The 13,397-nt window shown below is 42.1% G+C and overlaps 1 protein-coding gene across 4 annotated transcripts in view; it reads right to left on the minus strand.

The window, feature by feature from the left end:
• The window catches only part of LOC118367629 (triple functional domain protein-like), a 146,554-nt gene that overhangs the window by 38,107 nt on the left and 95,050 nt on the right, over positions 1 to 13,397 (minus strand). For all 4 annotated transcript variants that reach the window (XM_052494470.1, XM_052494471.1, XM_052494472.1 and 1 more), the window contains 10 exons: positions 10,495 to 10,561; positions 10,126 to 10,235; positions 9,787 to 9,856; positions 9,586 to 9,675; positions 9,015 to 9,107; positions 8,520 to 8,631; positions 5,065 to 5,255; positions 4,740 to 4,841; positions 3,104 to 3,243; positions 2,791 to 2,890 (listed from right to left, as the gene is read on the minus strand). In XM_052494470.1, coding sequence (XP_052350430.1) covers positions 2,791 to 2,890; positions 3,104 to 3,243; positions 4,740 to 4,841; positions 5,065 to 5,255; positions 8,520 to 8,631; positions 9,015 to 9,107; positions 9,586 to 9,675; positions 9,787 to 9,856; positions 10,126 to 10,235; positions 10,495 to 10,561 — 1,075 coding nt within the window. The remainder of the gene's footprint in view (positions 1 to 2,790; positions 2,891 to 3,103; positions 3,244 to 4,739; positions 4,842 to 5,064; positions 5,256 to 8,519; positions 8,632 to 9,014; positions 9,108 to 9,585; positions 9,676 to 9,786; positions 9,857 to 10,125; positions 10,236 to 10,494; positions 10,562 to 13,397) is intronic.

Raw genomic sequence — 13,397 nt, forward strand, 5'->3', positions numbered from 1 at the left:
TGGAGAGGGAGAGAGAGGGATGGAGGGAGAGAGGGAGAGAGAGAGAGAGAGGAGGGATGGAGAGAGAGAGAGAGAGAGGGAGGGATGGATGGAGAGGAAGAGAGAGAGAGAGAGAGAGAGAGAGAGAGAGAGAGAGAGGAGGGAGGGATGGAGAGGAGAGAGAGAGAGAGAGAGAGAGAGAGGGATGGAGAGGGAGGGAGAGAGAGAGAGAGGGAGGGATGGAGAGGGAGGGAGAGAGAGAGGGTGGGATGGAGAGGGGAGGGAGAGAGAGGGTGGGATGGAGAGGGAGGGAGAGAGAGAGAGAGAGAGAGAGAGAGAGAGAGAGAGAGAGAGAGAGAGAGAGAGAGGGATGGAGAGGGAGGGAGAGAGAGAGAGAGAGAGAGATGGAGAGGGAGAGAGAGAGAGAGAGAGAGAGAGAGAGAGAGAGGGAGGGAGGGAGGGATGGAGAGAGAGAGAGAGAGAGAGAGAGGGATGGAGAGGGAGGGAGAGAGAGAGAGAGAGGGAGGGATGGAGAGGGAGAGAGAGAGAGAGAGAGAGAGATGGAGAGGGAGAGAGAGAGAGAGAGGGAGGGAGGGAGAGAGAGAGAGAGAGAGAGAGAGAGAGGGAGGGATGGAGAGGGAGAGAGAGAGAGGGGGAGTGAGGGTGAGAGAGAGGGAGCATGTCAGATTTACTATAAACATTACATGACATAAAGGAATAGTTTGAGGTCATGAAGAAACAGCCTGAATGTATTGATGTTTAGGAGCAGTATCATAATGAGGATGTGAAATATAACTACATGTCAATAAATGGTGAGATTCTCAGGATGTACTAATCAGCAATAGCGAGTCTATTATTACCATGTCAACAACTGAGTTCTTATATGGGTTTGAAGGTCCCCAAGTCCCCCTGAGAACTTCTGATTTACCACTTGTCAGTCATTCCGTTTCCCCAGACCCAGTCTCAGTCACAAGGCTAGAATAAGAGCTTATTCTGATGGCCATTAGAATGTGCAGGCTCCAAACCAACCACATACTGTAGCTACTGTAGCTCAACTGTACTGAGTTGTACTGTAAACATGTCGTTCTGTAGAGTCACTAGACTCACATTCAGATGCCTCAACATGACTCAAGAAACGCTCTGGCATTCTAAAGCAGTAGATGCAGGGGAAAAACACGACCATTAAAGTGCCAAATATTCCATTAAAATATATATTGAGGGATATATACAAGGGAAATCAGTTACAGGAGAATGACGATCACCCTCGGCAGTTCCACACGGACAACGCATTCTTCAAATGACTATCAAATCAAACCAATTACAGATTCCAACCAACATCCCACCGACATGGCTAGTTAGTAACTGCTAGAGATCCATACATACCCATTGGTAGTGAGGCAAAGCCAGAGAGTTCAAAAGCTGAGCCACCGGACCTGAGTTTTTATTGTCCTCCATGATTCTGTCCTCTGTCCTCTTCTCCTTCATACTCTGATGCTCCTGATGCTGAATCTAATCCATCGACGCGACACAAGTTTAACTTAACACTGAACCACACTGACCTGAGGTAACACGCAGGCCCACCTACTCTCATATCCCTCTGCCCGATGGCCCTACGATGGTATCTAGGTACTATATACCAGAGCCAAAGCACTCCCTTCCTTGTCTACTGTACCAGCTGTGCCTTCTCCAAGGAGAGGCTGGAGATATGACACTGACACAGAGAGTGGTACAGCTAGTGGGAGGCTGACACACTCGTTGACGCGTCGCCGACACACAACTCGGCTCTGTCATTGCCTCTCACAGATCTCACAACACCAGGCGAAGACGCAGAGAGCGAGAGAAAGAAAGACAGAGAGAGAGGCAGAGAAAGTAAAAAAAGAGAGCGAGAAAGAGAGAGTTGACTGTGAGTGATTGTTCCCTGCATTAAAGGAACCACGGCCCCTTCGTGTACATGAGAAGACACATGGAATCTCCCTCCTCACCTCTCCGTGACCTTGACTGACCTTCTCTGTGTTGTTTTCTGTACCCTGACAGAACCAGAGCCACACGGTGCCAGGAAGGACACATACAGAAAGGGACATGCATGTCTTCCAAATGTCACCATATTCATTTTGCTGTGCATTATTTTTGACCAGGAGTGCACTATAAAGGGAATAGGGTAGCATGTGGGACTCAACCGATGTGGCTAAGTCAAATTGAACCTAATTCCTTGATTTAGGAGCATAGCTGCATAGAGCAGAATAACTGCAAGTCCAGCTTTGGCAGGGAAACATGGTCCCTAAAGAGGCGGAGTGTTTGTGTGAGAGAATATAGCTCTGACTGTGAGTAGGAGTGATGTCCTTCTGTGCTGTTATTGCCTGATAAAATCACACTGTTCCTTCCTGAAGAAGGACCATGTTTCTTATGTTCATCTCTGAGATGGAAAGGAAAAGTCTAACGAAAGTTTGGTTTTCAGACAGTCCCTTGTCAGTCAACAGGTTCACAGGAAGCCAGTCCAAATTAAAATGATGTCTTGAAATATTAAATTCGAATGGACTTGTCTGGTTGCGGTCTCCCCTAAAAATGACCGGATTTAGAGGCTACAGCTTGAAATGCTTTTGAAAAGACGTCTCTAGAGCCTAACGTGTCAAATGATACTGTGAAGACCTCCGCTGTTCCACAACAGAGACCAACAGCCATCGTTGGTGAAGCCCTAAACTGCAGGGATTGTAGCAGCAGACCATTGTCTTACATCAGACTCCGGAGTTGGCAACGTGCTGTATTTGTATGGCGTAGCTGTAGGAAGGCAATGGGCAGCCTATGATAACTCACCTTGTCGCTGTCCAGTGTGTTCTGAGAGGTACGGGAGGCGATAGAGATGGTGTCTGGCTGACTGCTGGCATCACCCTGGCTGTCCAGGTCCTCTCCATGACTACAGAGGAGGAATATGTCAATCAAAATAGGGCGGGGCAGCTCTCACAATCATAAACTGTTGGGGCCTTTAATGTTAGTTTGTGCTGCGGAATTGACAGAACAATAACTGTAATGTATAAAACCAATGTCCAATGCAGTCAATCCTGTATGGTCTGTAAGAAAGGCTGTGAGAAGTGATGAGGTTGATACAAGGTGCAGTACTGTACTGTACCTTCTGCCCTTGTGTTTGACTGTGGTGGCCTTGGGGATGTGAATAGGCTCCTTCAGGGCTCCTCTCAGGTGGATGGTACGCTCCTGGATCACCTCCCGGATGTGTTTGATCCAGTCCTGCTTGTTCTCTATGCTGGACGCCTGAGGGGACAGACGGACGGACGGTCAAGACAGACTGGCGGGCAGAAAGATCTCAGTCCACACATTCCCAATATTTCGACACTATCTATGATGCAACACTACGCTCTGAGCTGTGTCAATACAGTCAACCCTGATGCCTTCATTGATAGAAATGATCTAAATGCTTACTATTTTTACCAGAGTACATGGACAGAACACACAAAGGACATTCTGTTACGTTCATTTCATTCAGTAAGACCCTTTCAATCGATTACAGTATGTTTCACTATTGAGGAATTCTCATGCTGGCATCATAACCAGTCATTTCCGAGGAGCCATTTAAAGGCCCCTTCAGTGCTGTGTGAATGTTGTGAATGCGTGGACACCTAATTAGCATATGACTCACTCATGTCTTCATTGGAACTATGCAACAATAATCAAGAGTATGCTGCTGTTATATAACGGACAGATTAAGATCTGCCATGATATAATATGTATAATATATACACTACCGTTCAAAGTTTTGGGGTCACGTAGAAATGTAATTGTCTTTGAAAGAACATTTTAAAAATTGCCCATTAAAATAACATCAAATTGATCAGAAATACAGTGTAGACATTGTTAATGTTGTAAATGACTATTGTAGATGGAAACAACCAATTTTTTATGGAATATCTACATAGGCGTACAGATGCCCATTATCAGCAACCATCACTCTTGTGTTCCAATGGCATGTTGTGTTAGCTAATCCAAGTTCTTTGTTTCTGACCATTTTGAGCCTGTAAATCAAACCCACAAATGCTGATGCTGCAGATACTCAGCTAGTCTAAAGGCCAGTTTTATTGCTTCTTTAATCACCACAACAGTTTTCAGCTGTGCTAACATAATTGCAAAAGCATTTTCTAATGATCAATTAGCCTTTTAAAATTATAAACTTGGATTAGCTAACACAACGTGCCATTGGAATACATTAGTGGTGGTTGATGATAATGGGCCATTTCCAGCTACAATTGTCTTTTACAACATTAACAATGTCTACACTGTATTTCTGATCAATTTGATGTTATTTTAATGGAAAAAATGGGCTTTTCTTTCAAAAACAATTACATTTCTAAGTGACCCCAAACTTTTGAACGGTAGTGTACATAGCGTGTGTGTGTGTGTGTGTGTGTGTGTGTGTGTGTGTGTGTGTGTGTGTGTGTGTGTGTGTGTGTGTGTGTGTGTGTGTGTGTGTGTGTGTGCCATGACTCACAACGCATCAACACACATATATGTCTCTAAGTGCATGAACTGTTATGCAAATCATCAAACTCGAACACTGACTGTAGGCCTGGTAAAGCCCACTCAAAGAAATACGTTTTGGGCGGAATTGTAGTGGGTTGAACTTAAATCTTTAAAACTCACAGTAACACCCACTTAAGGAAATACGTTTTGGGCAAAAGTGGGAGTAAATATATACATATTCATTGAGCTTGATTGTTTGCTGGGTTACTGTTAAGTCATAATGTACCAGTTACCTTGAGCACCATCTTGTTGTCTGAGCTGGGGGTCCTCCCAACCCAGAGAGCAAACTTACACGGATCCCCCTCCACATGTTCTGTGACACCCAGCTCTGAAGTCTTGGAGCAGAGACAACACAAAAACAGAGTTAGAGAAAAAACAGGAGAGAAAGAGAGTAAATATAGGGTTGATAAAAACGTATTGACTTGAGATCGGGTCAGGCAACTCTTTTCCGTAAATCATTCATTGATGTGAATGGGAGACTTTAATTTAAGTTAAGCAAGCTGATCTCAAGTCTGAGTTCCAGCCATTGTGATGAGAGAGTGGACAGGTTGTGCTTACAAAGAGCTTGCTCTTGTAGAGGTACTTGTTGCGTCCGTTAGAGTCCTTGACCTCCTTACTGAAGACCAGGGACATCTCAAATAGGAAGAGGTGGCGCTCACGTCCCTTACGGATCAGAGTCTTGGGATCCCACACCTGGAAGGACTCCTGCAGGATCAGCTCTCCTTGGGAGTCAATATTCCCATCGAACCCTGGAGAGGGGAAGAGGAGAAGGAAGAGAGGGGACTGTCAAGTCACTTGATTCAAATCATTTCTAAACCTACAGCTGAAGTTGGAAGTTTACATACACTTAGGTTGGAGTCATTAAAACTCGTTTTTCAACCACTCCACAAACTTCTTGTGAACAAACTATAGTTTTGGCAAGTCGGTTAGGACATCTACTTTGTGCATGACACACCTATTTTTTCCAACAATTGTTTAGACACATTATTTCACTTATAATTCACTGTATCACAATTCCAGTGGGTCAGAAGTTAACATACACTAAGTTGACTGTGCCTTTAAACAGCTTGGGAAAATTCCAGAAAATGATGTTATGGCTTTAGAAGCTTCTGATAGGCTAATTGACATAATTTGAGTCAATTGGAGATGTACCTGTGGATGTATTTCAAGTTCTACCTTCAAACTCAGTGCCTGTTTGATTGACATCATGGGAAAATCAAAAGAAATCAGCCAAGACCTCAGAAAAAAAATTGTAGACCCCCACAAGTCTGGTTCATCCATGGGAGCAATTTCCAAACTCCTGAAGGTACCACATTAATCTGTACAAACAATAGTACGCAAGTATAAACATCATGGGACCACGCAGCCGTCATACTGCTTAGGAAGGAGACGCATTCTGTCTCCTAGAGATGAACGTACTTTGGTGCAAAAAGTGCAAATAATTCCCAGAACAACAGCAAAATACCTTGTGAAGATGCTGGAGGGAACAGATACAAAAGTATCTATATTCACAGTAAAACGTGTCCTATATCGACATAACCTGAAAGGCCGCTCAGCATGGAAGAAGCCAATGCACCAAAACCGCAATAAAAAAGCCAGACTACGGTTTGCAACTGCACATGGGGACAAAGATCGTACTTTCTGGAGAAATGTCCTCTGGTCTGGTGAAACAGAAATAGAACTGTTTGGCCATAATGACCATCGTTATGTTTGGAGGAAAAAGGGGGAAGCTTGCAAGCCAAAGAACACCATCCCAACCTTAAAGCACGGGGGTGGCAGCATCATGTTGTGGGGGTGCTTTGCTGCAGGAGGGACTGGTGCACTTCACAAAATAGATGGCATCATGAGGAAAGACAACTATGTGGATATATTGAAGAAACATCTCAAGACATCAGCAAGGAAGTTAAAGCTTGGTCACAAATGGGTCTTCCAAATGGACAATGACCCCAAGCATACTTCCAAAGTTGTGGAAAAATGGCTTAAGGAAAACAAAGTCAAGGTATTGGAGTGGCCATCACAAAGCCCTGACCTCAATCCCATAGAATATTTGTGGGCAGAACTGAAAAAGTGTGTGCGAGCAAGAAGACCTGCAAACCTGACTCAGTTACACCAGCTCTGTCAGGAGAAATGTGCCAAAATTCACCCAACTTATTGTGGGAAGCTTGTGGAAGGCTACCCGAAAAGTTTGACCCAATTAAACAATTTAAAGGCAATGCTACTAAATACTAATTAAGTGTATGTAAACTTCTGACCCACTGGGAATGTGATGAAATAAATAAAAGCTTAAATAAATAATTCTCTCTACTATTATGACATTTCACATTCTTAAAATAAAGTGGTGAACCTAACTGACCTAAGACAGGGAATGTTTACTAGGATTAACTTCTTGGATATAGGGGGCGCTCTTTTAATTTATGGATAAAAAAACATTCCCATTTTAAACAAGATATTTTGTCACGAAAAGATGCTTGACTATGCATATAATTGACAGCTTTGGAAAAAAAACACTCTGAGTCTGTGAGTGCCACAGAACTGATGCTACAGGCGAAACCAAGATGAAACTTCAAACAGGAAATGAGCCGAATTTTTGAGGCTCTGTTTTCCATTGTCTCCTTATATGGCTGTGAATGTGCCCTGAACGAGCCTACGCTTTCTGCCGTTTGCCCAAGGTGTCTGCAGCATTGTGACGTATTTGTAGGCATATCATTGGAAGATTGGCCATAAGAGACTACATTTACCAGGTGTCCGCCCGGTGTCCTTTGTCGAAATTGCTGCGTAATCTCCAAGCTGCACGCATTCATCCATGTGATTCAGGGGAGAGAGGAGACTTCCACGAACGATATATCATCGAAGAGATATGTGAAAAACACCTTGAGGATTGATTCTAAACAACGTTTACCATATTTCAGTCGATATTATGGAGTTAATTTGGAAAAAAACGTTTGGCGTTTTGATGATTTTCGTTTTTTTTTGGTAGCCAAACTTGATGTACAAAACGGAGCGATTTCTCCTACAAAAATAATATTTTTGGACAAACTGAACATTTGCTATCTAACTGAGAGTCTCCTCATTGAAAACATCTGAAGTTCTTCAAAGGTAAATGATTTTATTTGAATGCTTTTCTTGTTTTTGTGAAAATGTTGCCCGCTCAATGCTAACGCTAAATGCTACGCTAGCTATCAATACTGTTACACAAATGCTTGTTTTGCTATGGTTGAAAAACATATTTTGAAAATCTGAGATGACAGTGTTGTTAACAAAAGGCTAAGCTTGAGAGCTAGCATATTTATTTCATTTCATTTGCGATTTTCATGAATAGTTAACGTTGTGTTATGCTAATGAGCTGCGGGGATAATTACACTCCTGGATACAGGTTTTTTCGTAGCTAAACGTGATGAACAAATCAGAGCGATTTGTCCTAAACAAATAATATTTTTGGAAAAACTGAACATTTGCTATCTAACTGAGAGTCTCCTCATTGAAAACATCTAAAGTTCTTCAAATGTAAATTATTTTATTTGAATGCTTTTCTTGTTTTTGTGAAAATGTTGCATGCTGAATGCTATGCTAAATGCTACGCTAGCTATCAATAATCTTACACAAATGCTTGTTTTGCTATGGTTGAAAGCATATTTTGAAAATCTGAGATGACAGTGTTGTTAACAAAAGGCTAAGCTTGAGAGCTAGCATATTTATTTCATTTAATTTGCGATTTTCATGAATAGTTAACGTTGCGTTATGGTAATGAGCTTGAGGCTGTATTCACGATCCCGGATGGCTAGAATCAAGAGGTTAAATGTCAGGAATTGTGAAAAACTGAGTTTAAATGTATTTGGCTAAAGTGTATGTAAACTTCCGAATTTTAACTGTATATTCAATGAAAGCTTCCTGTGAGTTAGCCCAGCCCTGCTTCACTAGGAGCTAAAAGGAATGTCCAGTAAGTCAAGGCCTAGTCCTCCTACCACAGATAAAAGGGGAAACCCTTAGTTAGTTCTAAGTATATTTGCTCCTACCGTCCATCATGCTGAGGTGCATGGCGTCGTTGGCTCTCTTGGGGACACTGAGCATCACCTCCAGACCATCCTTGATCTCCCCCTTCCCCTCCTCACAGCAGGTCAGCAGCTCCTGGAGAGGAAATGTAAACACACACACACACAAACACAGTGAGAGAGAGAGAGAGAGAGAGAGAGAGAGAGAGAGAGAGAGAGAGAGAGAGAGAGAGAGAGAGAGAGAGAGAGAGAAACATCAGTTGCATTTCACAAACCTCAAGGTCCAACAAAAGATAAAGGCTATAATGGATTGTGTTCCATGCAAGATGCAGTTAGCTTCCAACACTGTAGCTTTGTTGACAACTAGCGATGTGATGTACAATAAACACGATCATTGCACAAGCTAGACTACAGAGGGTGAGAGAACAAAGGGCGCACCGGAACCTGCTGTGCTGTATGCTACATAATTATTACAGAGAGTCGTCTAGCTACTGTTTCTATTTGGCCAGTGTACAGTACCTTGAGAAGCAGCTGATACTTGGTTATTCTCTGGACAGGCTTGATAAGGTATGAGGATATGGAGTTGGCCAGCCGGTGCCTCTGTTGAATTTCCTGGAAACCAAAAGACAGAGACGTCTTAATAAAGGGCACAGAGACGCCGAGGCAGCAGTCGCCAGCGTAACCCTGCTCCTAGACCTAGACAGACAGCACTGATGGAGGATGGAGATACCCCTCTCCTCAGAGCTGGAGGTCACTGACAGCAACCTAAGGTCAATCTTCTGTGAGTAGGCTTCATCTACCCCTCTTCCTCCCTCCTGTACTACCACCACAACTCCTGTTAAGATCAGCCTCACTGCCAAACACCCAGAAATCACCTGGATAAGCTAGATTTGGAGGCTACCGTCATAACTGATATACCAGCATAATATTGCTTCCTTGTATTTATTCAAAACTATTAGCATAAACAGTACTTCAAAGGATCTGATTCAGAAGACCACATAATAAGACCTCGCAGAATTTGATTAGTGGTTCAACATTTGATGTATTAAGTATTTATAGCATGCCTAAGTTGGTACTCATCTACACGTACATCAAAATAGGGCCCTGCATGCTCCAGAATGAGCTGGGTAGAGTCTGGTTTGTTCTTGCAGTAGTTCACATACATCTGGAACTTATCTGCCTGCAAAATGGATACACAACTGTTAAGAGACACAATATTCCCGCAACATCTCAGCCATGTCAACCTATGTCAATGTTGTAAGCTGGCTTGTCTAGACAGTGAGACACTCACCCAGGTGACAAAGCAATGACCCACGTCCTCAGGTAGCTGTTCGTATTTCTCCAACTCCTTCAGGAAGATGCTGTACAGAAAGAGAGAGTTTCTGAGGAAATCTAAAAGCAGGATCTTATTCACTACGAACTGAACAGAACTAAACGGGGCAACACGAGGAGGGACTACCTGAACTTGTCCAATAAGAAATGCTTGTTTTCATTATTATTTATGGTGTGTACTAATACATAGGACCCAGGTTGAGTTACTATAGACCAGTCTTAGGTTGATTGAGCCACTCCAGTGCATCTACAAGGCAAGGGGAGTCCGGTGTGGGTAACTCCAGTACAGAACACTAACTTGTGGTGGAACTCGTAGAGGTCCAACATGTTGCCAAAGATGATGTGCTCTTTGTTGACGATGCCTGGAGGGATCTCCTCAACACCGCTGGTCATCTCCCACAGGTAGGTCTGGAAACCACACAGAGAACAACACATCATATTTACCTGGTTGTATTCCTGACATCTGACCTTTCTACAACCAGAAAATCACCAACTAAAACTAAAACAGATTAATCAAGCATACCTTTTGCATTGCCCTTGGGCCTTGGCTTACATAATGTTTTCCTTTGTTGACAGACTCTATACAGGGGCCACTGTATAGAGTCCGTCAGTAAACGAGTGTGAATGTGTCACAGGTTGAATGGAGTGGCGGTTTCTCAGTACTTACATCTGTACACTCCCGCAGGTCTCTGACGTAGGCCTTCTCTGTCTGAATGAGCTCTGCCATTATGAACCTGGGGAAAAAACATTAAACTTCTGGGAACTGCAGCAGAGAGAAAGAGAGACTGCCTTGTGTTTTGGTCTGTTTTGTGTGGGTCAGGGGCATAGACAAATGTCCCATGTGACACAGCAGTGGTTCCCTCTTTCGGAGGAAAGATATTGATATTCTACGTCCCAAATGGCACCCTATTTCCTATATAGTGCACTACCTTTGACTAAGGCTCTGGTCAAAAGAAGAACACTATTTAGTGAATTAGGAGCCATTTGGGAGTGAATCAGGAGCCATTTGGGATGCACACAGACAGCACAGTAAAACCCCAGAAAAATATTGTTTTATTGTCAAATACAACAGATAGGTGCAGTGAAATGTGTTGTTTTTATTTAAATTAAATTTTGCATGGCTTAAATGCAACATCAAACATCAAAGTCCCAAAAGGAAAGGGCAACTAAACAAGTAGCTCACTTTTTCAACCGCCTCATTATTTCAACAGCCTTCCAGTGGCTCTGAATTTGAAGTTAAATACAGTAAGTCATACTTTAAAAAAAATCTGAATATTATTTATAAGATATCATGAAAATATCTTAAATGAAATAAATGGTAATTGTTAGACAATACTAATGTTAACTACTGCAGTATGAATATGTTAAAAATGTCTGTTATCCGGTGAAAACGTTCCTGTCTGGTATTCCCACCTGCCAGTGCTTTTAATAACAACGGTGCTTCTCCACCACACTGTGTAACCACTGTGTATGTGAATGTGTTAATAACAGTGATGCTTCTCCACCAAACTGTGTAACCACTGTGTATGTGATAATAACAGTGATGCTTCTCCACCAAACTGTGTAACCACTGTGTATGTGAATGTGTTAATAACAGTGATGCTTCTCCACCAAACTGTGTAACCACTGTGTATGTGAATGTGTTAATAACAGTGATGCTTCTCCACCAAACTGTGTAACCACTGTGTATGTGAATGTGTTAATAACAATGATGCTTCTCCACCACACTGTGTAACCACTGTGTATGTAAATGTGTTAATAACAGTGATGCTTCTCCACCAAACTGTGTAACCACTGTGTATGTGAATGTGTTAATAACAGTGATGCTTCTCCACCAAACTGTGTAACCACTGTGTATGTGAATGTGTTAATAACAGTGATGCTTCTCCACCAAACTGTGTAACCACTGTGTATGTGAATGTGTTAATAACAGTGATGCTTCTCCACCAAACTGTGTAACCACTGTGTATGTGAATGTGTTAATAACAATGATGCTTCTCCACCACACTGTGTAACCACTGTGTATGTGAATGTGTTAATAACAATGATGCTTCTCCACCAAACTGTGTAACCACTGTGTATGTGAATGTGTTAATAACAATGATGCTTCTCCACCAAACTGTGTAACCACTGTGTACGTGAATGTGTTAATAACAGTGATGCTTCTCCACCAAACTGTGTAACCACTGTGTACGTGAATGTGTTAATAACAATGATGCTTCTCCACCAAACTGTGTAACCACTGTGTACGTGAATGTGTTAATAACAGTGATGCTTCTCCACCAAACTGTGTAACCACTGTGTATGTGAATGTGTAAATAACAATGATGCTTCTCCACCAAACTGTGTAACCACTGTGTATGTGAATGTGTTAATAACAATGATGCTTCTCCACCAAACTGTGTAACCACTGTGTATGTGAATGTGTTAATAACAATGATGCTTCTCCACCAAACTGTGTAACCACTGTGTATGTGAATGTGTAAATAACAATGATGCTTCTCCACCACACTGTGTAACCACTGTGTATGTGAATGTGTTAATAACAATGATGCTTCTCCACCAAACTCTGTAACCACTGTGTATGTGAATGTGTTAATAACAATGATGCTTCTCCACCATACTGTGTAACCACTGTGTATGTGAATGTGTTAATAACAATGATGCTTCTTCACCAAACTGTGTAACCACTGTGTATGTGAATGTGTTAATAACAATGATGCTTCTCCACCACACTGTGTAACCACTGTGTATGTGAATGTGTTAATAACAATGATGCTTCTCCACCAAACTGTGTAACCACTGTGTATGTGAATGTGTTAATAACAATGATGCTTCTCCACCAAACTGTGTAACCACTGTGTATGTGAATGTGTTAATAACAATGATGCTTCTCCACCAAACTGTGTAACCACTGTGTATGTGAATGTGTTAATAACAGTGATGCTTCTCCACCAAACTGTGTAACCACTGTGTATGTGAATGTGTTAATAACAATGATGCTTCTCCACCACACTGTGTAACCACTGTGTATGTGAATGTGTTAATAACAATGATGCTTCTCCACCACACTGTGTAACCACTGTGTATGTGAATGTGTTAATAACAATGATGCTTCTCCACCAAACTGTGTAACCACTGTGTATGTGAATGTGTTAATAACAATGATGCTTCTCCACCAAACTGTGTAACCACTGTGTATGTGAATGTGTTAATAACAATGATGCTTCTCCACCAAACTGTGTAACCACTGTGTATGTGAATGTGTTAATAACAATGATGCTTCTCCACCAAACTGTGTAACCACTGTGTATGTGAATGTGTTAATAACAATGATGCTTCTCCACCAAACTGTGTAACCACTGTGTATGTGAATGTGTTAATAACAATGATGCTTCTCCACCACACTGTGTAACCACTGTGTATGTGAATGTGTTAATAACAATGATGCTTCTCCACCAAACTGTGTAACCACTGTGTATGTGAATGTGTTAATAACAATGATGCTTCTCCACCACACTGTGTAACCACTGTGTATGTGAATGTGTTAATAACAATGATGCTTCTCCA

The sequence above is a fragment of the Oncorhynchus keta genome, chromosome 34 (genome assembly GCF_023373465.1).
Source record: "Oncorhynchus keta strain PuntledgeMale-10-30-2019 chromosome 34, Oket_V2, whole genome shotgun sequence".
NCBI lineage: Eukaryota > Metazoa > Chordata > Actinopteri > Salmoniformes > Salmonidae > Oncorhynchus > Oncorhynchus keta.